At 41.0% G+C, this 24,076-nt stretch overlaps 1 protein-coding gene across 4 annotated transcripts in view; it reads left to right on the top strand.

Moving 5' to 3' along the window:
- Positions 1 to 24,076, top strand: part of kalrna (kalirin RhoGEF kinase a) — a 142,465-nt gene that overhangs the window by 26,539 nt on the left and 91,850 nt on the right. For all 4 annotated transcript variants that reach the window (XM_086050859.1, XM_086050860.1, XM_086050858.1 and 1 more), the window contains exons 2-12: positions 9,594 to 9,668; positions 12,192 to 12,306; positions 13,612 to 13,804; positions 13,889 to 14,062; positions 14,650 to 14,733; positions 14,869 to 15,000; positions 15,292 to 15,414; positions 17,496 to 17,618; positions 17,741 to 17,932; positions 18,689 to 18,820; positions 22,892 to 22,990. In XM_086050859.1, coding sequence (XP_085906985.1) covers positions 9,594 to 9,668; positions 12,192 to 12,306; positions 13,612 to 13,804; positions 13,889 to 14,062; positions 14,650 to 14,733; positions 14,869 to 15,000; positions 15,292 to 15,414; positions 17,496 to 17,618; positions 17,741 to 17,932; positions 18,689 to 18,820; positions 22,892 to 22,990 — 1,442 coding nt within the window. The remainder of the gene's footprint in view (positions 1 to 9,593; positions 9,669 to 12,191; positions 12,307 to 13,611; positions 13,805 to 13,888; positions 14,063 to 14,649; positions 14,734 to 14,868; positions 15,001 to 15,291; positions 15,415 to 17,495; positions 17,619 to 17,740; positions 17,933 to 18,688; positions 18,821 to 22,891; positions 22,991 to 24,076) is intronic.

Genomic DNA, 24,076 nt, shown 5'->3' with positions numbered 1-24,076 from the left:
TTTTTTTTTAATCAAAGATGCAAGTAAACCTTTCTTGATACATTTTTTGTGCTGATTCCGACTGCCCTAATTTTTTTCAAGCACATCAGGTTTTCATAATAATAATCAGAGATGGGCACTTGACCCTATTTTGCCAGTCCGTTTTCCGTCCTCCGTCCGTGACCTGGGCACCCTTCCGTTATCGTCCCTCTGTCATTATTCATAGAAATAATCGTCCTCCATCCCCGTCCGTCCTTGTCCTTTTAAAGGTCTTCCATCCTTACATTTCATTACTTTTGCATTATAATGCAAGAAGTTTTTTGTTTTTATTGCATTATTTTGCAATAAAAATAAATTACTGCAAAATAACACAATGTTATTTTAGGAGGAGAACAAAAGACTTCCACTTCTGGGTCCGAGCTTTACCTGGATGGCGGCGCTGGCATGAGCATGAATGACGGTATGGAGAGATTTTTACACTCTAGAGATGTCCTTGACAAGGGCATACTTTGCATGCAAAGGGATAAGGTATGTACTTAATGTTAACAGTTAGTTAATAAAAAAAAATTGCTCCTCCGTCCCCAAAATGGCCGTCAATCCGGGACTCCCCCTTTCTGCTCATGGACACTTTGAGTTTTTCTTTTCCCCTACTGGATAATCCCAGTCCTGTCTGTGAGATTTTTATCCTGTACGGTCCAAATCCCGTGATTAACGGTAAAGTTGACTCCCATCCCATGTGAATCCCGTGGGATTCCCGTGACCCGCGGGATTCCCCCAAAAATGTCACCCTCTACCTTAAGGCACAAAAGAAGAAGTGACTTACCGTAATATTTTATTTATTAATTGTCCAATGAATCAGCTATTGGAATTTTATCCTCTCACATATGGGAAACCACATTAACCTAAAAAAAAAACAACTTTTAGGCCAGGCCCGAATTTAAAATAAAACAATCAATATTTGATAGAACTGGAGCTTATCTGCTTTAATCTATTTGTCTGCATTTGCTTTGGCCAAACATTTTTTTGACTTGAGGTCCCAAGCAAACCATCAATATTTGAATGCTATTTGACACAAAAATTACTGAAGTTAAAGAGCAAATTGTTTTTGTTGTTGGCGCTATACCGGTCACAGTTTTCTACCGCTTGGTATCGTTTCAGTGGTTATTGATAGGTCAGCGCAAGTTCCATATGCTCTTGATTTTGACGAATACCCCACACAAGACTGTAGTCAGTTCGAAGATCAGATCACATTTGTTTTTGGTGCTCTACCAGTCACAGTCTTGACTCTAATGTGCCTTGACTGAAGTACCGTAGGCCTATTTTGTATTCTCTCCTTTCCTCTTTTACTGGCATGTAAATGAAGTGACAGTGAATGCTTATTTGGACCAGTCATTCATTCACGCTTATTAGACTTTCATTCCACTCAGTGTTTTACTGCTAACTTGAGAAAGTCAGAGTTCCACCAACTCTTTTCTGCTTGTGTCTTATTGATGTGTGCATGATTCTGAAGGCTAAAAAGAACCATGAAAAATACGGATTTTCTTTGTCTTTTATGGTACACTTAAAGACAAAAAGTTGTGAAGGATTCCAAAATATCCATTCTATTCAATGTCACTTCCTGGCACCCTTCCATTGGCATACTAGGCACAGTGGAAGTATAACAAAAGAGCTGAATGTGCAATGGGTTGATTGGCGGACAGAGAGAGGCCACTTCCAGATGGGGACAGTGACAAAATGCTCTGCAATGCTCCAATGCTTGTATGCTTGTAATTGTTGAATTACTGCAGCGTGGGTACCCTTCCGTAGTCCGTCATTCACCTTTTTTTCCGGGGCTGAAAAAAAATAGTATATACCGTATTTTCCGGACTATAAGTCACAGTTTTTTCATAGTTTGGCAGGTGGTGCGTCTTATACCCTGGAGCGACTTATGTGTGAAATTATTAACACATTATATTGTATCTCTTTCTTTTTCAACGTCAGCAAACAATACACCAAACAACCACAGGAGGGCGTTCTAAGGCTGCATATAAACCTGCATTACATATTGACTTTACAACGGGCAGAATAACTTGTATAGTGTATATCATTTCACATCTTATTGTCCATCCATCCATCCATTATCTGTACCGCTTCTCCTCACAAGGGTCGCGGGGCGTGCTGGAGCCTATCCCAGCTGTACATCTTATTGTAACCCACATAAAGAAACATAAAGGTAAATCCTAAAAGCTATTAAAATGAATGAATAATTTAAACGGTTAAAATCCAACATTTTGATGAATAAGTAATTAAAATAGTATGATAAAGACAATTTGACTGTCTATCAATGTACATCCATACAAAATAGTGTACTGTTGCTTTAAGACACTGGCTGGGGTCTTGCATCAGCTGCACTTACGAAGCTGAGAGTGGGGAAGAGAACAAAGAGATAATTACGACCAATACAAAAATACTTTTGCAGACTTGGAAACATTCTACACGGTCGGGGATAAATAAAAGACTTAATCGACCTACAACCGTTTTGGTGAGTTTAAAATTATCTTACCGGAACTTTCTTGTATGCTACATGTGTGAATGTTAGCTAAATGTAACCATCGTAGCTCGATGGAAACAATGTGTACTAAGAGCACAATTAAATCCCTCCAAAAATGAGACTTATACTCCAGTGCGACTCATATATGTTTTTTTCTTCTTTATTATCCAGAGCGACTTATAATCCGGAAAATTTGGTACTATAAACTGGTCCGCCTCTAATTTCAAAAGAGCGTCCTTCGACGATTCCGACTAAACATTACTAAACTCCAATGTGGAAACACTGCAGGAATACAGTTGAAACGTGATGAAAAATGAGATGTGATCTAAATGTGATTGAAAAGCAGTGGAAACATTGGGTTTAGTTACTCACTGGAAAATTGCACTTGATGCTGCGTCATGACAAGTACGACAAAAGTCCAAATGTGCATGTGGTGTTGTCTGTTTTTTTTTTTGTTTTTTTTGGGGGGGTGATAATGTTTGTGTGTCCAGTCAATTCACTGGCCACAAGCTGTTTAGTTAACATCCATATGCTGCTGCAATCACATCTGTAATGTATTCCTACTGTGTACACACGCGTGGATGTAGAAAACACATGCTGGATGAAAGTTGTGCATATGAGACAGAAAGGGAAGACAAAAACTGTTCAAAAAAAAAAAAGTTGAAGATAAAAAGCGGTAAGGCCAGACAGGTTTGATGAGAATCTTAAACACACTGGTGATAAAATGTGTGAATGCAAAAGAGATGTAAGGTTGAGGATACTTTAGCCTCGACATGAAAGCAACATTTTGGTATTCTTGTCCTGCGGGAGAAGTGGCAGGAAGTGTGTATTTATGTTTACTTCACTTCCTGATGTAAAAAACTTCCACAGTTACTGTCACAGTCAACGCAAATTATTATTATATATTGCAGCTTTTTATTGTGGTTTATTTTGGTGAATGACTTGGGAGGCATTTAGCACGACCGGCTGCTCTTCTGTTTCTGTCCATCAAAAGTGCAAGGCTATCATTCCGTTTCACGTCACAATCATGGGGTCATGAGGATTTGAAATGATTAATGTTGAACAGATTTAATATTTAAAAAGTAAAGTAAAGGAAAAAGAAAATCACTCCTAGCACACCCAATAACACAAGACAATCACTCAGGTTGATCTAGAGCAGATCAGATAATCAGGAATTTGCTGACTTTGATAGTTAAGGGGGAAAATGATCAAATTTGACCAGATTGTAAGTATGTGTTTTCAATGTGTGCGCACAACTGCCAAAATAAAAGGGCGAAAGTGTTGAGGCCACTATAGGCCCTGATAGACCAAACCGACGTCGGAGGTCGTGATGCGTTGTGGCGTCTGAATGCGCCGTCTGTTTCGTGTAGTGGCCACCGTCGTAGTGTCGTAACCCATCTGTAAGCGTCTTGGGGCCGTTTACGTATGTTGAATCGGAGTCGCCAGTCGTGACATTTGGTCACTCTGATTAGCTGTTAGCTAGCAAATCAGTGCTCGGAGCACCAACGGGAAGTGACAAATGCGGAAAAACAGTGAGCATGCCTCCGCTGCCTTAATCTTCTTACAAGTACAAGAGCGAGGGTTGACAATGTAAGTATTTCACAATACCGTGTCAAGAACGTGATGGTTTACTTCGTGTGGGAGTTCATCGTGAGCGAAAAATATAGCTGAATGCATTGTTTACGTTTATATAATTCGCCCCCGGCCAACAGCTTTCCGGTTGGATTTTTCTAACCATGAGAAATGGTGACTATCGCCGCCGATGCTATGGAAGGGTATTACATCTTATGCATGTGCAGAGGGTACTTTAGTGGTCTGTCGTTGCGGTGTATTTCTCCTGCGTGACATGTCGACAGCCGGCCAGACGCCACAGGGGGTGTGCGTCTGTCACTGTTAGCCAGCGTCGTTTTGGTCTATCTAGGCCTTATGGGACAAATGCGTCCCATAGCCATTTTAAGCCAGGTAAAATTCTTCCCATAAGGAATGGCTTGAACACAAAAAATAAATATCTGAGTCTGGATTTAGATTTACCACGTTCAGGGTCTAGCCATCTAACTAAATTAGCACAATTTGCTTTTAATAGAGGATTTTAAGCCGACTTCTTTGATCACCCCCATTCACTGATGCTCACATGCTATACAGTATGTACCCGCTCTGTGCATTTTGGTGATGGCGTGGACACTTATCCATGTGCATGTGGAACTATAAATCCTTATATTTAATGACAGCGCATGTGCGCTCGCCATAAAACCTGGCGCACCCTCATTTTTATAATCTGGAAAGTCTAGTTTACCATGTTAGGGAATTCTGTAGACCGCGCTGAGCCAAGCTGGCGGACCGAGGGTATTTTCTTTAACACCTACATCACCCACCCCACCCCCCGTTGTTTCCTGACAATTTGGTGACTGGAAGCCCTAGACTTTAGACCAGGTGAAACCAGGTCTAAGTTGTGGCGCAGGTGGTGTAACGCGATTTTGGTGAATTTGATCGAAGCAAAGTCAGACAGATTCTGTTCTCCACTCATATGTGTGGTGGATGTCATTGTATTTGATCCATAAATATAACAACAGCATGCAGCGAACCCACTGAATCATTGTAGAAATCAATTAATTGAATGCATCATTGTTATTATCATCTTTTTTATATATTTTATCATTATTATGACATATTTTTTATTCATGGACACCTATTACTTTTTTTGTAATGTCAAAGATTTTTTGGGTATACGGTGGATAAAAATATCAGTAGTGTGTAAAAAACGTTACGTTTCATGTTCAACTGTTCCGAAGTGTTTAAAAATTTTCAAAATGTATTTTTGGTTTTTTTTTCATTAGTGTTCTAATTAATGTTGTCATAGTCATTTATACCATATATTAATATACTGTGATTGGCTGGCAACCAGTTCAGGGTGTACCCTGCCTACTGCCCGAAGACGGCTGGGATACGCTCCAGCATGCCCGCGACCCTTGTGAGTAGAGGTGGGCGATATATATCGTCATCGATATCATCGTCAACCTTGCTTTCACGATGTGTAATTTTACATTATCGAGTATTAATACTGCCTAGAAAAGCGAGTGAGTCGACGGCCGCAAAGTACGAGGAAATGCTGAAAATCAGTGTGCATTGCCGGCAGAGGAGGAGGAAGTGATAATCAATCGCCGAACCAGCGGGCAGGACCCGGTCACGTGACTCTGTCCGCACTGCAGCCGAGCTACGTTTCAAGTATGGAGGAATGTCCAGCGGGGAATAATAGCAAGGCGCGAGTCCACGTCGTCCGTAGTGTGTAAATGGTTTAGGGTTGACAAGACTGACGTTGGTGGGAATAACATTGTTAGATGTGCCAAAACGGTCACATCGAAGAGCAATTCTGTTGCACCACTAGCCATATGGGTTACGAGGAAAACTTGGCGACCGTGCAAGCACACTAAACAAAAGCTTAAACACACACACTCAGAAAACAGTTGCAGAGTTGAACCAACAAATATAAACGCACGCATGCACTCACTCACGCACGCAAACACACAGTACTAACAGCAGAGACATTTCAATGACATAAATATTCCCAAAAATCAATGTAAGTCTATACACCATTATTTTGTTCTTTATTGTTAAATATTGTCGTAGAATAGCATTATGTTTTGCAGAAGCTGTATTTAGCAATTTAAAAATAGAAGTTGTTCACAACAAACGCTGTCTATCCACAATTGGTCTGTGAAGCAAGTGCAGATTTGAAATATTTTTTGTAGAATATCGTCAAATTATCGTTAGCGAGTTTTTTGAAAAAAAAAAAAAATATTTTTTTTTGCCCATATCGCCCACCGCTACTTGTGATTATAAGCAGTTTGGATAATGGATATATGTTAATAGATAAATAATAAAATAAAAACATAAAATTAATTTGAAGTTGTTTAGCTGTCAGCTAATATTTCACTGCTTTTTACTGATTTTTTAAGTTGTTGCCATGGTATCGTTTCTGTACAGGTATTCAGGTATTTTCTGAAGGTATAGTATAAAAGTCAAACTTTTGGGATTGTGAAAATGCTATAACATAGGGTATTTCCAGAAATTACTGGAAGGGGAGCGCGCACTGCCTCTTCGAAGATACCACTCTCAGAGTCGTGTTAGGGAGTCAGAGTGACTTTTCTAACACACTCTAGATATGCCAGCATGTTGAATCAGCTCAGCTAAAGGTAGCGCCTATGTGGCGGCCATTTTGAAAGGGTCAACATTCCCATCAAAGGCAATGCATTCACACTGAAATTAAGTCATAACAGAACATTTGGGGAAAAAAGCCCATCATAATTTTTAACTGTGAAATGTTATTCCCAGTTCCCTTGTAGGACATTGTGAGCAACCGTATAGAGCACAATCTGCCATCAGTCCAACATATGTTGTGACTAAGACAGATTTTATAACTTCACTTGTGACTTTCTTGAACCAAGTAATGACTTGACTTGCTTGAAATTTGGTGGCGCCTCGACTTGACTTGCTTAATTTTTTTTCCACAGCGACTTGGCACTTGCTTGAGACTTTCTTGTAACTCGCACTGCAGTGATTTATTCCCACCTATATTTAATACATTCATCTTTTTCAAAACTTGTTAGCATGCTAGAATATGCCTAGCTGTCTTGTCAATGAGCTAACTGATGTTGATTCTGCACAAGGATTGGAGACACTGTGGTCAGTGTATACTCTGATTTAGCAAAACTATTATTAATCTTTAGCGTATGTGATATTTAGAGCTGTTAACTGGTAGTATCACATCTGGATTATGTCCTATCCAGTTTCTTTTGGTAAAGACAAATTAAATAACAGGTCTTAGCACAGCATCCACTCTCAAGTAGCTGTGTTTGTACTTGGAGACAAGTCAGACAGTTTCCTGTGTATGTTAAAATGGCAAAGAAATTCTGCACACAATTTATTTCACGCACACATGCACACACACTCTTTGTCTCTGTCTCTCTCTCTCACACACACACACACACACACACACACACACACACACACGCACACACACACACACACACACACACACACACTCACGCACGCATGCCCTCAGATTTGCTGATGTTGGCAGCAGACTCGCTTCTCACTTTTCCTTCCTTCATTTCCTTAAAACATAAACAGTTTTTAATGCAAATCAAATCAGTTCTAATGTCAAATGACTCAGGGCAAGCTGTACAGAGTGTTGCCTAACAGCTGAGCACAATGGCTTTGTCACTGAAATGCTGTCTTTTATTAAATGCGTGGACAAAGGTTTTGTGATACACCTCATAATTAACTAATTCATTAGGTGTTGGGCGAGGCCCCTCAGTTGTCAGTTCTTCATCTTATCAAGGCATGTTGGACAATTACATGCTTCCAGTTTTCGGGGACAGTTTCAGGGAGACCCTGTTTCATTTTCACAAAGCAAGGTCCGGGGTTCCTTGGATGAGTTTGCGCCTTAGGCCTTTGCAGAAGAGCTCTTATAGATGCAAAGTGGGGGAACAACTCGCATTTTCTCATTACAGTATTCACTACCTGCAGTTGGGATGGTCACATATTCCAATACTTTTGTCCATATCTATGGTATGTACATTAAGTAGACCCTCAGAGGTTGAACACAATCAATTCTGGGAGGTTACTTAACATTTGATTTCTTTGAATTTTATGAAATAAAGTATTAAGAAAATCGAAAGTGTATTCATCCAATGGGAAAACAAGTATACAAATAATCTATTAAGTACGGGAAAATGGAAATATGAATGGTAAATGTTTTATATGTGATATGCACTGCAGTTGTGCCTCACTTTTTAGTGTTCCTAATTGTGTAAATAAATACATAAGGTTTGTGTAAATATTGGAAAAGACATTCAATGTGAGTGCACATTCTTCATGAAACTTCATCTGTAACTTTTTCTTCTCTTCTCACCCCCTCCTTCAGCTACACTGGCCTATAGCCCCATCACAAATTTGTGTAGCCCCAGTCAGCATTTTATTTTATGTCGTAAAATATATTTATAAATACTTTTTTTTAGCTCCCCTATCGGTCAAGCACCCCTCTTGCCCAGGGAGAGAAAACAATCCTTGCGCTGTTAACACCCCTTGTTGAGGGTGGCTGCTCCTGTTTTGGAATAAGTATCTCAAAAGTAGTCAAAGAAAAAGCAAAACTCACTACAGAGATAACGAAATTGGCTAATCTCATTAGCATGCGTACAAAGCACTTTCAAAAGTCTTTCATTGTGTTTAACTGTTTGATAGTATTGGGGTGGGCGACTGGTTAGCACGTCCGCCTCACAGTTCAGAGGTCGTGGGTTCGATCCCGGCTCCGGCCTCCCTGTGTGGAGTTTGCATGTTCTCCCCGTGCCTGTGTGGGTTTTCTCCGGATACTCTGGTTTCCTCCCACATTCCAAAAACATGCATGATAAGTTGATTGGAGTCTAAATTGCCCCTAGGTGTGATTGTGAGTGCGGATGTTTGTCTTTGTGTGCCCTGCGATTGGCTGGCAACCAATTCAGGGTGTCCCCCGCCTACTGCCCGAAGACAGCTGGGATAGGCTCCAGCACGCCCCGCAACCCTTGCGAGGATAAGCGGTATCGATAATGGATGGATAGTATTGGGGTTATGTTAGACAACAAATACAAACATAAAAACACATTTTGTAAACGTTTTAACGTGTCGAGTCGTGCGAAGGCAGCGCTGAGAACTCAATTTTTTAATCCGAATTAAAAACATGGGATTTAAAAACATTAATCTTTAGCACAGCAGGAGTCGGACATTCGGTCACATCCCCCTCCCCTCATAAGAGAATATTACGATCTTGAGAACGGGCAAAATGATGGATTACAGACCACATTCTCTGCTCACAACTGTCCCGCAAAGGCTGAAGTTTCGAGTGTTCCAGTTATGAAACACAAAAATGCTGTTTGAAAGGCAATAAGATGAAGCGGCAGAGGAACACTTTTTCCACCGCATTTTCGTAAAGCGCTTGTGTCAGCGTGCGACTGTTTTTCCCAAGCAGGAATGTTGATCTGATAATTGGATTAATTATAAAATCATAAAGCTTCACTGACTGTCTCTTTCCCTTTTTTTCATGTTGCTGCAGGGTCTCTGAGGACTGAAGGCATCAAGGCGTCTGATGTTCTGCCTGTCTTGAAGGAGAAAGTGGCCTTTGTGTCCGGTGAGTGTCATCGAAATCATCACCTGCCCACAAAAGCAATAGGCCTGTGGAATTGCTGCAACCAGTAGCTCACCTCTTGAGCTGGGATACTAACTAGGCCTCACTATGATAACATAACTGCAGTATTTTGGTTCAGGAGCTACCAACGGCATTATTTTACAAATATTAAATTACTAACCTTGGAGCAGGTAAATGTGTACCTTTTGGTTTTGAGGCATTCAACTAACTTTGACCCAGGTCCGTCGTTTAATAAGTGAGTTGCAAACGCAAAAGTACACATCTCCAGTTTTTAAAACTACTATTATACTATACTATACTATACTATACTATTTGAGGGTTTTTTTTACATTTCTGGTTCCAAGTTAATGCCAATAAATTTTATTTAGGGTATTAGTTAATAGAAATTAAGCAATTACAAAATAATTTTGAAAAAAACATTAAAAAAAAAAGTGGCTGCTCATTTTTTTGTTCCTTTAACTGATTTTTTTACCAAATGATATGTAAATGACTAATTTAAAAATACATTATTTTGAAATGCATTACTTATTTTTTTTTTACTCATTATCAATTCATATACACCGAGTGTAGTGAATTGTTTTTCATGCGGTAAAATAAGGAAGATCATTGTGTTCTTAGCTAATACATTGTAATTTCCATAGATAATGTTCAACTATTGGATGGCGTTGCACATTTAAGTTTGCGTCTGATCAAATTCAGATAAAAACGTAAAATTCGATAAGAAATGTCTTGCATATTTTCATGATATGCATATTTTATATGCCAATATTGCTACATCGATATTTTTCCGATATATTGTGCAGCCGAAGTCACATTCACATCTATAAACAATTTAGAGTCTTTAATGAACCCAGCATGCAATGCAACATGTTTTGGTAATGTGGGACGAAGCCAGAGCACCAAGAACCGAGATTCAAAGACAGACCCGCGATCTGTCGTTTGATTCTTGGATTAAATCCCACGTGTGTTTCAATTAAGGCTGGAACTCACTCCTCGTCACGGTCATTTAACTGATGTAATGAAGTGTCAGGTGTACAAAGTGCTGCACTCAAACCATCAGAAATGGTCAGTGTAACAAGAGAAGAAAGACAGCAGAAGAAAGCTTGCTGCATCTTTACACACAAAGCTCCAAAGGACACATTTGCATATTTCTTTTGTGCTGAGCTAAATGTCAGCATTTCTTTCTTACCACAGTATGCTTTGGGACAGTAAACCCTCATCTGGTCTACAATTCTTTGTCGACCAATTAACAGAGCGCTATTTACGTAGCTGCAGCAAAATATCAATATTGTGATCGTGGGTTGGCATAGTATCTTATTAATTGTCAATTGTGTGAATTGATCATTAATTAATCCCGTCGTGAGGCAAAATAGAACGCGTTACTTGGCTGCAACCGGCAGAGGCGCTGCTGGTTCACTCTCAACTGGTCTCAACTAAAGTCTAGCATGACGTCAAATCGAGCTACAGTATATCCAAGGGGGCGTGTTCCGCTCGAACCGTTCCCTTTTCTTTGGCCGACAAGTGAAAAGGCATGTAACGTTTCCAGTCCAGTACCTTGTTTTAATGAACAATAACTTTGACAATGTTGAAAAATGAACAAAGTTTTTGTGCAAATGATTAAAGATTAGAGATTTGAACCCGGGACCTCTCTGTGGTGAGGGCCTTCCATCTACTTTCTGTACTGCTTATCCTCGCTTGGATCACGTGCGCTGTGTAGCCTATCCTAGCTGACTTGGCAAGAGACGGGGTACATCCTGAATTGGGTAACAGCCCATTACAGATTTTTTGATTATAGTTAAATACATATTTTGCATTTTTTTTTCTGAATAATTACGTTAGTTTGTGATTACAGACCGATGTAAGCACCAAGTGGTACCAAAATGTGGTTCCAATTAAAACATTTGACAAAAACGAGGTTGGAGCTAAAGCTTTTTCGGGGGAAGGCTAACTACAGTAAAAAAATGGGCTTCCAGAAAAAATCATTAGCATTCTCCCTCCCGGCAGGATTTGCCCAGGCAGGAAACAGCCAGGGAAAATCATCCAGGGCGCTTAACACCCCGAACATATGACTTATGTGAAATTCTTGCATCTGGCAGGCGTTACCTATGTGTGTGTGCCAAAACAAGCAGATGCGAAAAGCGCCTTGCTGCACTCACCACTCAGATGACCCTAACGCGATTTGCACGCTGAGCTTTGGGGCTCTTTAAGGCCGAAGGATGGTTGTAATTGCTTTCTTTGTTCTTGCTTCATTATTATTCTTCTTAGGCCAGACCAATTGCAGTCATGTTCATCCAGGTGAACTTTACATCTAAAAATAGTTTCAGAACTGTCACCTAAAATTTTCAGCCCCAAAAGCCATTTTGACTGAGCACCATGAAATTTGGTAGGTGTCAAGCATGTGTTAGGGCTTATTGCGTGTAATTGGTTTGTGTTGTGTGTTGTGATTTATTTTACCAATGAATGTTTGTGTGAATGCTGAAACTAAATGTTTGTGTATGGGCGCAGGTGGGCGGGACAAGCGAGGAGGACCCATCTTGACGTTCCCTGCACGAAGTAACCACGACCGAATAAAACAAGAGGACCTGAGAAGGCTGGTCACGTACCTGTCTACAGTTCCCAGGTAGACACATAGACACACACAGATGCATGCACACACAGAGACCCCCCCCCTCCACACACACACACACACACACATTCTTCCCATTAGAAATACATGCTTTTTAAATCAATGCATTGATGAGAGGCAATTGTGCCAAATGGAAGGAGGATGAAGTGGCCGGTGGAGTGCTTGATGGTGGAATCAAAGCAACAGATGGAGCCCTGTGTTTGATTTGCATCAGCATGAAAGCGCTCCAGTGTGCAGAGTCTGTGTCACTTCAAGCCTATTCAGTGCTTGGGCTAGCCTGAATTGGCCGACAATGCTACTAGACTGAATTAAGACAACAAGAAACTACCAAAAAGCAATATAAGCATGTTGGCATCAAGTCCTTGGCAAGTATCTCCAGTTTCATATTTAATGTTCAATGTACCTCTACCATATTTAATGGTCTATGTACTGGTAATGTCCTGTATATACATCATGTTTAATTGTCTACGCACCTGCATTGTACCATATGTCTCATATTTAACGGTCTGGCTAACACTGAAAGTTCACTATAGTTCTAATTTACTACAGATATGTTACTTGGGTGCACAGGATGTGTTTTTATATATCATCCAACCATGTATTCTGTCATATGTTAGTTTCCTCCGCTGACACGGCCTTCACCATTCAGCCTACACACTCCTGACAATAACATAAATTAGATCAGGATCAACAACTATGTCGTTGCGTACTGAACTGGAGGGAACTGCTTGGAGGAATCGTTGGTAATCATTCAATAATGGAGGGAACTGCTTGGAGGAATCGTTGGTAATCATTCATCAATCTTCAGCCAGTAAATAGCAGTCTTGTCTAATCCACTTGAACTGAATCGATACCACGCATATACTGTACCTGTTGTACACACAAAATTAATTTGGTTCATGTCAAAAAGCAATACGTCCCCACAACATATGTACCTGGCGAATGAGAACATAGAAAAACAGGACCAAAGTGGCCTGTAATAGGTCTTGTTCTTCCATAGCAGCAATACTGTGCTAATCCAACAGTTTCCATGGTGACTTTGGGGAACCTTGAATTCCCCGAGGCAGACTACATGCATTTACATGAACGGTGAGCAAGGTGTCTGCCTGTGACTCCAGTTGGCAGCACGTGGATTTGAAACTCCAAATGAATTGTGATTCTTCCTGACAAACATGACAAAGCATTGTTCATTCTTATGTTAGTTTATACTTCTGTCCGGCAGTTGCAGACTGAATGAGAAAAGTCAACAAAGCTTCTTTCATAACCTCTGATGCCCGAACAAACATGTCTCGATTGTAGTGAGGATGTGTGCAAGAGAGGCTTCACTGTCATCATTGACATGCGGGGCTCCAAGTGGGAGCTAATCAAGCCTCTCCTGAAGACGCTCCAGGAGTTTTTCCCGGTCGAGATCTGCGTGGCGCTCATCATCAAACCGGACAACTTCTGGCAGAAGCAGAAGACCAACTTTGGCAGTGCGAAGTTCTCCTTTGAAGTGAGTGGTCTCATTAAATTAGAAAAATGACACTTTGCTCAAGAGAATCTCCTGCTGAGGTCTCTCCAAACTGCTTTCCACCAGACCAGCATGGTGTCAGTGGAAGGTCTGGCCAAGTTGGTGGATCCCTCGCAACTGACGGATGACTTTGAAGGCTCCCTGGATTACAACCACGAGGAGTGGATGGACCTGAGAGTCTCCCTGGAGGAGTTCATATCCAATGCGGTTCATCTTCTGTCCCGGTTGGAGGACCTGCAGGTGGGACGATGGATTGATGCTGGACTGATGAACAGATGAATGGACGCAAGAGTCAAGAGTGTCTTGATAAATGGATATACAGTATGTGTGACTGGATGGATTGGTTGGCAATTGGATAAACTGGTTGGTTGATGAATGAATGAAATGGCATAATGGGTGGATGACAAGGTGGAGGGATAAGTGAATGGATGGGTGAGTGAATGACTGGGTGGAGGAATGTATGAAAGTACTGGATGGCTTGAAGGCTGGTGGGTATGCACAGTATTAGATCAATAAATGATTGATTCTTTGTTGAAGGGATATCTTCTTGGATGGATTGGTGAGTGGATGGATGTCTTGAAGGATGGATGGAATGGTGGTTGGATGATTGAATGTCGTTGAAAGTGAATGTGCTTTGATTGTTCAATGGACGGATGACCATCTAAATGAATAAATTGACTGGGCATGGCTTCAGGTAGATGGATTACTTCACACTAGAACACTAAATGGGTGCCAGTAGTTGGATGGATGGCTGTGTGACTTAAAGGAAGGATGATGTGATGGAGGGAAGACTGAAATTTAATAAGTAATTTGCTTCATGTCAAAAGGAGGTATTGTCCAAGAAAGAATTTCCTTCCGATGTTGAAGGATCTCGTCGGCTAATAGAAGAGCACACACAGTTGAAGAAGAAGGTGAGCACTATCAATGCGTTATGCATCTTAATGTTCCTCAACATACTTCACCTTGGTTTTACCTGGTCCATTTGCTATTATTGTCATAGTTTTTAAGATTATTGATGTTCGTCTTTTTTACCGACTCTGCTGAAGGTGCTGAAGGCTCCTGTTGAAGATTTGGACCGGGAAGGCCAGCGCTTGCTACAGTGTATTCGATGTAGTGACGGTTACTCTGGGAGGAGTTGCATCTCCGGCTCTGCTGATTTCCAGAGCCTTGTGCCCAAGGTAACATGTTCTGCCGCCTCTAAACCCAGAACGGGCAAAATATTGCTACGACTGTCGTGCCTTTTACAATTCAGAATGTTTGTAAACAACAGTTGCAAGGATACCTCCAGGTGGCACAATCTGAATGACTACAGTTGACCTGAACTGAAATGATGACTAAAAATGTGTTTGCGGTTCTGCCCCCAAAAAGAACCAACAACTCCACCCCCAAAGTTGTAGTTGTTTTTCTATCGTATGATATTGTAAATATTATGTATTTAGTGTGTGTACGCGTGTGTGCATATGTGTCAGGTGGCCAGTCTGCTGGACAAGCTCCACTCCACCAGGCAACAGCTCCATCAGACGTGGCATGTCCGGAAGCTGAAGCTGGACCAGTGTTTCCAGCTACGACTCTTTGAGCAGGATGCAGAAAAAGTAAGGAAGAATTAACTTTATGAACAATTACAAAGAGGGAACAGTAAAGATTTGTGACCATGAGAACTAGTTTCAGATGACCTAAAGCGAAGATTAGTGTTCATTGAAAAGTAGGTGTAAAAATCAAATATTTGAGGCAACTAGTTGATCAGCTGCAGCTGTGACTCTATATTCATCATTAACATGGGGGTCATGCGTACGTGAAACATCAAAGTCACATCTTCAAATAGATTTATAGGTGTACCGTTAGCTTACGAAACATGGTCATTTTGTTGCCTCTCCTTGACGTTTGTTTGGGAGAACATGAAGCGTTGATGTCTCGTGTTCACTTGCACACGCACAAAACCGGCAGACGGTAATTCGGTGACATTGGGTGTGTTCCTCCAATAAATATTTACAAAGCCTAGAGAATAAATGCAACAGTTTAGTCCACATCGGCGTTAGCGTGCGTGAGGACCAAAGCCTCACAAAGATGCACATTTTGGGGAGGACACAGCTTGAAAGATGAGTCATTACCACGATAACCACACGTCTGTACACTTGTGTGAATCTACGTCAATCACAACTGTGCATGAAATCTTCAGAGAAATAATGTTGCGTTTATCAATTCTACTAAATATATCTTTCACATTTTGAAAAAAAAAGACAAACGAACTATAATTTGGTCAAATCCCAAATTGTACTACTTTAGATGAGACTTGGTTCCATGGCAGGAATTCCATTCCAAAAGTCAAACATTCAGCATTATACAATTGTAAACAGTAAAGATAACCTTTTAATATTTTAATTCATGTTAGTGCAAGTAACTGGTGGTTTTACATCTAAAAAAAATATGTCAATCAGACGTGAAGGAACACATATCTTTGAGCTCTACGAGCTTCCTTCTGTCAGGGTTCGTAGAACCCAGAAGAGTGGATCCCAAAAATTCAGACCAGCGAGAAAGATTTAACAATATTTACACAACACAGGATTACTACCGTATAAAGTACAACACAAAGCGCAGGCGATAGCCTGGAAAAACTCGGGGTAAAACAAAAAACACTTGCAAAAGGCAAGGAGAAATAACCAACGTAAAATCACCTGCCACAACAGGAGGTTGTGACAAGTCCAATTATGAAATAAACAAAACGCTGAACGAGAACAAATACAAGAGCCAAATACTAAGGAAAAACACGCAATCAAAAAGTACAGGAAAACTAAACAGATTGGATCAAGGCAAAACAGGCACGAGCTCGATGGAATCAAGCAAGGTGAATACTCTCAAGACGAGCCCTCGACGCCGCAGTCCTTTTAAAGTCCTTGATTGTTAATGCCGCGGCGCCGAAGGACACGCCCTGACAGCTAATCAGCTGGAACACAGAGCAGAGTATGACATCAATACAAAACAGACCATGACGCCTTCTGTCCATGTTTTGATTCTTTTCTTATCATGTGCATATTTTTTGATAGCTTATGATCACTGATAACCTTGTAAAAGGATTACACTTGCAAAAAAGTCAAAGATAATCCTATTGCACTTTTTAGACTACGTATAAGACTGAACTTTATCTCACCTTATCCCAAGAAGGTATAGATTTTGGATTCTTTTTCATCTTTTGGTCCATGTCTTTTCTTAAGATTTAAAATTGTAATTACAAGTTGACGATCGACCATCACCAATCGCCACCATGTCGACGAGTACATTTTGGCTCAAGGCGGTTGCCGTCCAATGAGTACACCCCCCTCACGCACACACACGACACCCCCGCCCCCAGTTGACAATTGCGTTTTTCCGAGTATCTTCTAAATTGTTATTCTCATCCCTGTTTAATTTGGGGTTCAATGAGAGGGACTACCTTTCTATGAACTTATTTCTTTGTTGCAAAATGCAGGGAAGCCATTTTCACAATAGCAAAATGTAAATCATTTAATTGAAGTGCCCAACTCATAAATGTTATCGAAGTTTGTTGTCTTTAAATTTTGAGTTCATCCAACAGTCTTTTTTTACAGTATGGATAATCTTCAAGTTACTTGGAGGTTATATGGAGAAGTGAGGTGATGCTAAACTAGCTGTTAGCGATAATCAAGCCTTTTGTGTGCAGATGTTTGACTGGATCAGCCACAACAAGGAGTTGTTCCTGCAGAGCCATACTGAGATCGGCCGAGCGTACCAACATGCTGCCGAGCTGCAGACGCAACACAACCACTTTGCCATGAACTCTATGGTAAACAACACATACACACACACGTAACCCCCCCCCCACACACACACACACACACTCACTCAACTCACACAATGATACCACACAGCACAAACACTATATTTTTACATTTCTCTTCCTTCTAGAATGCTTACGTCAACATCAATAGGATCATGTCAGTAGCGAGTCGCCTAGCGGAGGCAGGACACTATGCCTCCACACAGATTAAACAGATATCAAATCAGCTGGACCTGGACTGGAAAAGCTTTGCCGCTGCTCTTGATGAACGCTCTACTATCCTCGCTATGTCTGCTGTTTTCCACCAAAAAGCGGAACAGGTGAGCAGAACAAAAAAGGTCTAGACTTTGGGATGAAGTATTTTATGGTTTTGTTTCTTAAAACACACACAAAAAAACAAGTCTAACTCAGTTGTGACACCTTTGTCCATAATCTATCATTTAAATTCACATATAGCTAAACTGTGCCCCCAAAATGCAAATTGTCGAACAGTGAACAACATTAATGCTGACCCGTTGTCCTGAGGCTGCCACACGATTTGCTTGGGCGCCTACCTATATACACACTGGCTGGGCCAGTACACATTTCAAATTCACCCAAAATGTTACTGCGTATATTTACATTGGTTTTTGATTCTGAATGTTTACTGTTAATGTTATACATTAACGGCTACATTATGCCGCCGTCTCTGTGTGACCTATATCTTTGCTGCTGTAACGATGGAAATTTCCCCACTGTGGGATCAATAAAGGCCTTCTTATTCTTATTCTTATTCTTATTCTTAAAGCTTGTTGGACTGCTGTCTAGCAGTGTTGACATGGCAACTAGGTTTCTTTCCTGCTGGGTCTGGGTATTAGCTACAAGTACCTGTATATTTGAACATTTTGAGATACCGTGCTATTTGTGGTTCTGTGGGGTGGTGGGGTTGGCTCTAAGTAAGAGGCAGCCTGGAAGGAAACTTAATAGATGAAAACAAAATGTGATTGGCAGGTGAGTACGAAAGACACAAAATTGATGTAAAGAGGATTTTTCAGTTATCATTTAACCCGTTTGCTCCAATTTCTTTGTCTGTGCAGTTCTTGTCAGAGGTGGAGGCATGGTGCAAAGTCTGCAGTGAGGGGGGGCTCCCAACCGAGATGCAAGAGTTGGAGCTGGCCATTCACCGCCACCAGAGCCTCTATGAGCAGGTCACACAGGCCTACACTGAGGTAAAACGCGCCGGAACCTCAGCAAAACCAAAGCCAGAACCCAAAGAAAAAGCCCCAGACATTAGTAACAATTTCTGCGGGGTTCTAAAACATTTAAACTGATTTTAAGAAAGGCATTTTAATTTAGAGCCTTCTGAAGTCAATTTAAGTCAATAGGTCTCTCGCGCAGCCAAAGAACAACAAACCGTAATAGATGATAACTTCATATTTTTTCATTTCTTCATTATTATTTCCTGATTTAACCTCAGCTACTTTTCGTAATGTTGTTTCCATTTCATGATGGGGTGAAAATGTTCTGATTTAAAGAGCATTGAAAAAAAATGAGTTATTCATGAACATCTTGGTTATTTTCTTTTTTTAAAAGAAAAGTTCACCTTTAAAGTTCATCATGTCATTGAAAATGCCTGACTATAACAAGTGGTTGATGAAAAAAAGAGGAGAAACGAAGTTAGCATTTGAAAAGTGTGACTGCTGAATAGTGAATTTGAATTTGACTATAGACTACTGGATGGTGAAATTAAAAAAAAGAAACTTAACTTCTGAAAATTGTGTCAAATAGAATGCCAAATTGAATAGAATCACATCTGGATCCCGCAAGAGGCATGGTTGAGAGCCTCTGCATTCCACCTCAAATGGCTGGATGGTGGTCTTCCCGCCAACCTCCCTGGCCTCAGCAGCCACCTCCGCATACAGTATTTGGTCTTCTTGCGCTTGGAGGCTGCCACAATCTATGGAATCATGAGCTCAGATCCGCTCTACCAATCTGGCATTGCAGTCTGCCGACAGCTTTTTTGGCCTTAGGTTGAGTGCTCTTCTTTTGGGCCATAGGAACCTTGGTGTTTGTAAAGAACTGTACTTTTCAGGGAGTTGGCTTTGGTCAATCCTTGCCAGGCCATCTGAGCTGTTTCGTGACAGTTATCTATTCATCAAATAGTTGGGCATTATACTACCTACGTAGGCTTTTGGAGGGTTATACAAAGGTGGTGGAGTCATCTGTGACTACCCTAGAGTGACAGGTTACTTCACTTGACAGACTTAATCTTCATTCTCGCCCAATACATCACCTATCTGTCTTTTTCAGCAATCTATACGTACATGGTGCTGTCTTAAGGAGGTTGGTCACATCTGCGTTGCTTCTCAATGGGGATAGTTTCTGAGCAGATGGTAGTTTGATCCCTTCAACCATTTATCTTGCCCCACTGAGGATTATTTCAAAGGCCGCTACAAACAGGATTGGATAAATGGCACATTCCTAATTGTGGCTGCTGTTACGCTGTGTTAAAGTCTAGAAGGACAAAGCACATCTGCTGGTAATTGAAGAAGGATAGATCCAGGTTCTTGATGTAGGGTTAGTGGAAGAAATGGTGTAGTTAATCAACTCTTGTGTAACTGAACCATGTGTTGCAAGGTTAGGCCAGACGACAAGCAGGTCAGTATACTCCCACTTGGCTTTTTGGGTCCCGTCCAAGATCATTAGGCATGTTTGCATGCAGACTTTTTTTGTTATTCCCATCAAAATCATTCTGATGGAAGATCTATTATTCTATCTATGTTGACACGATCTATTCCGACCAGGTTTGTACATGTTGCAGTAGGTTTAACTGGAAGAGCACAGACGTGACTTGCACAATTCTATGTCAACATCATGTGTCTAATCAAGATGGTGGTCAGTTGTCTATTTAGCATTGTAGTTGTTTTTATACTTGATTAAACAAGTTACGAGTACAGTAGTTAAAAACAAGCTCTCTCATCACAGACCAGCTCTGGTTGAAAGTCGTCATATTTTCAAGCGCATAAACAACGCCATCACTGCACATTTACATCAAGATAGAGCATTCGCAAACAGGATGCAGTATGGCTACTCTGATTGAACGGTATAAATGACTTCTGATCGGCTTGGCAAAAGGAATATATTATGGACCACCGCTCTGAACTTGAATGAAATTCCATTTGGATAGGCTTCTTTATTCCAATTGATGTGTTTAAATGGAGAATTTAAATTCAGTTTTAGCATTCTGTTTCTTTTTAATCGGAATACAAGGCTCCATGTAAACTCTGCTACTGTCCCAGGTCATTGTGAAGTCCTCAACACACCTCTTGCTTTCTGCTGGTTGTCAATGTAGCCACATAGACGATTTTTCCTTCTACATTTAACAGGGTGTTGTTTTTGAATTGGCTGATGACTCACTTTCATGGGAGTGAAGACAGCAACTGCATTTTACGCCTCTGATGGAATGATTTTCCCACGCAGTTTTGTGTAAGTACCATTGTAGCTGGAGTGCCTTGTTGGAGTTCCTTATACTGTAGTGGGACTCGATTGGGGCTAAGTCTGGGTGAAGAGCTTGCAGGCAACTTACCTAACTTTTTTTTATGTTGGGGGTGTGATCTCAGCTGTCGGTGGTGCAGGCTGAGGCACATACCCTGGTGTTCCCAAGGGGATGATCCTGAAAGTGTTACTCTTCGGACTTTTGACATGCTGCTCCATTTGTTCCTTGTTGATTTTAAACATGCTGCTATTCTCTTTACCAGTTATCTGACATGCTTGAAAAGATCCTTAAAGAAGCTGGCTTCCTTTTCTTGTTTCTGTTTGCTGTTGTTGCAGATGCATTCAACTCTGTGAAGCCTAGTTGGCCTTTTTTTAACCTCCTCCCACAAAACTGGCTGTGTTGCCTTCCTCCAGTTGATGCAGAGTTGTCATTGCCTTTGCACACGTTTGATGATCTCCTATACATACCTCCTCTTCTCTCTCTGGGTGGTTCTCTGTTCGGGGATAATTTCATCAAACCTTTACTTGCAGGTCTGGTTTATGATGTCCTCAATCACCTTGAGGTTGACTTCTCCTTCCAGCATCTTGGTCAGGTCAGAGTCCAAATTGTGCCACGCCTCAGCTCCATTTGACTTTAGTCATTTGATCTTGTTTCTTCCAGCTGGCTTGTTGGTCTCTGCTTGTGGCTTTGTGCTGTGGGAGAATGGATCCTGATGCTCACGTGGGGGCCCAGCCTTTGCAAGGGGGATCTTTCTCTCTGTATCATTCATACAATACAAGCAATATTGGGTCATTGAGCTTTGTGGCTTTCAACCTGTTTTTTGCGTCCCTCTTGTCTCACTCGCTGAAGTGATGACAGGTTACTGTGTGCTCTTCTGACAATACTTTGCTTCCCTTTTGGTGGATACGTAATCCCCTTAAAGAGCCGACCACTGCCATTTTCAGCCTACCATGCCAGATGTTTTGCTGCCTTCCTCAGTTTCTCTACCATCACTCTTGCATCCCTCAGGAGTTGTTTACCTCACATTAGTGTGCTTTGGGAAATAATCAAATTTCACTTAATTTGTCAGAAAAGTGAAGTATAGTTAAACGCCATTGCTCAATTAGACCAAACTGGATTAAAAAAAAAAAATCACAGTTTTTGTTGTATACCTACTAACTTGCTGCAACAAAAATGTGACCATTGGCTTTCTTATTTGCAACACCATTTTCAAGCATTACCCATATTATTTTATTGAATGACAAACAGTATGGCCTAAGTGTCAGGGGAAAATTGGAATGCCATAGCCTCTGTACCTGTATTTCTCCATCAGTGGTAAAATATAAAGAGAGGAAATGTCTGAGAGGAAGAAGAACATTGATATTTGAGAGGACGCTGGCAAGGATATCCCCATTCACTGACTGCACTAAGCATTAACTTTTGTGCATCCATTTTGGTGGCAGAAAGACTACCTACACTTCGCTTTTTAGTCGCAGGTACTGTACATAGGTACTATACATAAAATACAGTTAAGTATTTTTGAAAAAAAGCACAATATGTTGTATTGATACTGCGCAGCGGCAGGCTGAATTTCTCTTGGTATGAGAAAATGTGAAAGATTATGTGCAGAACCTGGCGTTCGGATTGGCTGCACTGTTGCGACATTATACATTTGTAATCAAAGCCAAACTAGCTGCAGCATTATTTCTAATGTAAAATAAGTGTCTTTGCTATTTATAGGTTGGGAAACACTGGCTTAGAACAACTTCTTTCTGTTCATCTCTCATCTTGTCCCTACTTATCCTTCTTTCTTGCATGTGTCCAGGTGAGTCAGGATGGAAAAGCTCTCCTGGATGTCCTGCAAAGACCTCTCAGTCCCGGCAACTCAGAGTCTCTGACGGCCACTGCCAACTACTCCAAAGCGGTTGGTAACTTTTTGTAAAATATCCCCTTTGGAATTTTTGTCGATGTGTTGACAAAATGTTCAAATTTGGGGTGAGTGAGGATAATGAATTGGACATTTTGGAGTTTCAATACTCCACATCACATATGTCAAAGTCAAGGCCCGCGGGCCACATCCGGCCCGCTAGAAGGTTTTCTACGGCCCCTGGGATGATATTGCTTTATTATCAGATCCGGCCCGCAGCCCGCAGTAAGTCGGTGTGTGTAGCAGATCTGATCGGGTCCTTCGCGCCTGCCGAAGACATCACGCTTTAAAATATATTGTAGCGACTTCAAAGAACACGCCGTCAGACGTAGTTTAATTATGTTTTTATTAGTCCAACTGGCTAATAAGGGCCGGAGCCGACGCCAATACAGTACGACAACCGTTCAGTCAAAAAAGAGCAACGGCTCTCCTGTTCGTCCTCCGCTACTCTCGCTCGCATGCCCTCCCATCCAGCGAGCCGCACGATGCATTCAATAACCTCGGAAACAAAACAACTTGGCATGACACAAATTTGACCACAACACAGATAACCCAATTCGTTACACGATTTCTGTAATATATTTCTTTGCATCAATGTTTGCCACTCCATGGTTGTTCTACATGCTGACTGAAGACTTCACGTCACTTTTTGTGGCTTTCAGAATCAGATTGTGGTGAAAAGTTATTTGGAGTAAAACACACTTCATTAGAAATACTTCATGTTAGAAATCTCACTTTGTTTTATTATTAGTAATTGTTGGCATTTGATAAATTCATTGAGTTTCGACGTAGTGCTGAGATGTCCCACACTGTGAGCAGGCATTGAACGCTATTCAAGCGCTAAGTGTTGATAGTGAGTGACTTTTTTTTTTTGTCTTTCCTCCTTCGACACAGCTCGTAGTTTGTTCGTGCCAGCAAACTCAGTAGTTGCAGATTGCCCGTGTTTCACCACGTTTGTTGTTGTGTGTAAATGTTAAAAGGTGAATTTAATCATTTAAGTTCGTGTCAGGTAACAATTGTACATAATAGCCTGGATATGTTCTCGTGAGTGATGTCACGTTGATGAACACTAGTTAGTTATTT

The sequence above is a fragment of the Filicampus tigris genome, chromosome 14 (genome assembly GCF_054856515.1).
Source record: "Filicampus tigris isolate MCC_2025a chromosome 14, RoL_Ftig_1.0, whole genome shotgun sequence".
Taxonomy (NCBI): domain Eukaryota; kingdom Metazoa; phylum Chordata; class Actinopteri; order Syngnathiformes; family Syngnathidae; genus Filicampus; species Filicampus tigris.
Note: the sequence above shows the minus strand (reverse complement) of the source record. Positions and strands in the feature narration are given on the sequence as shown.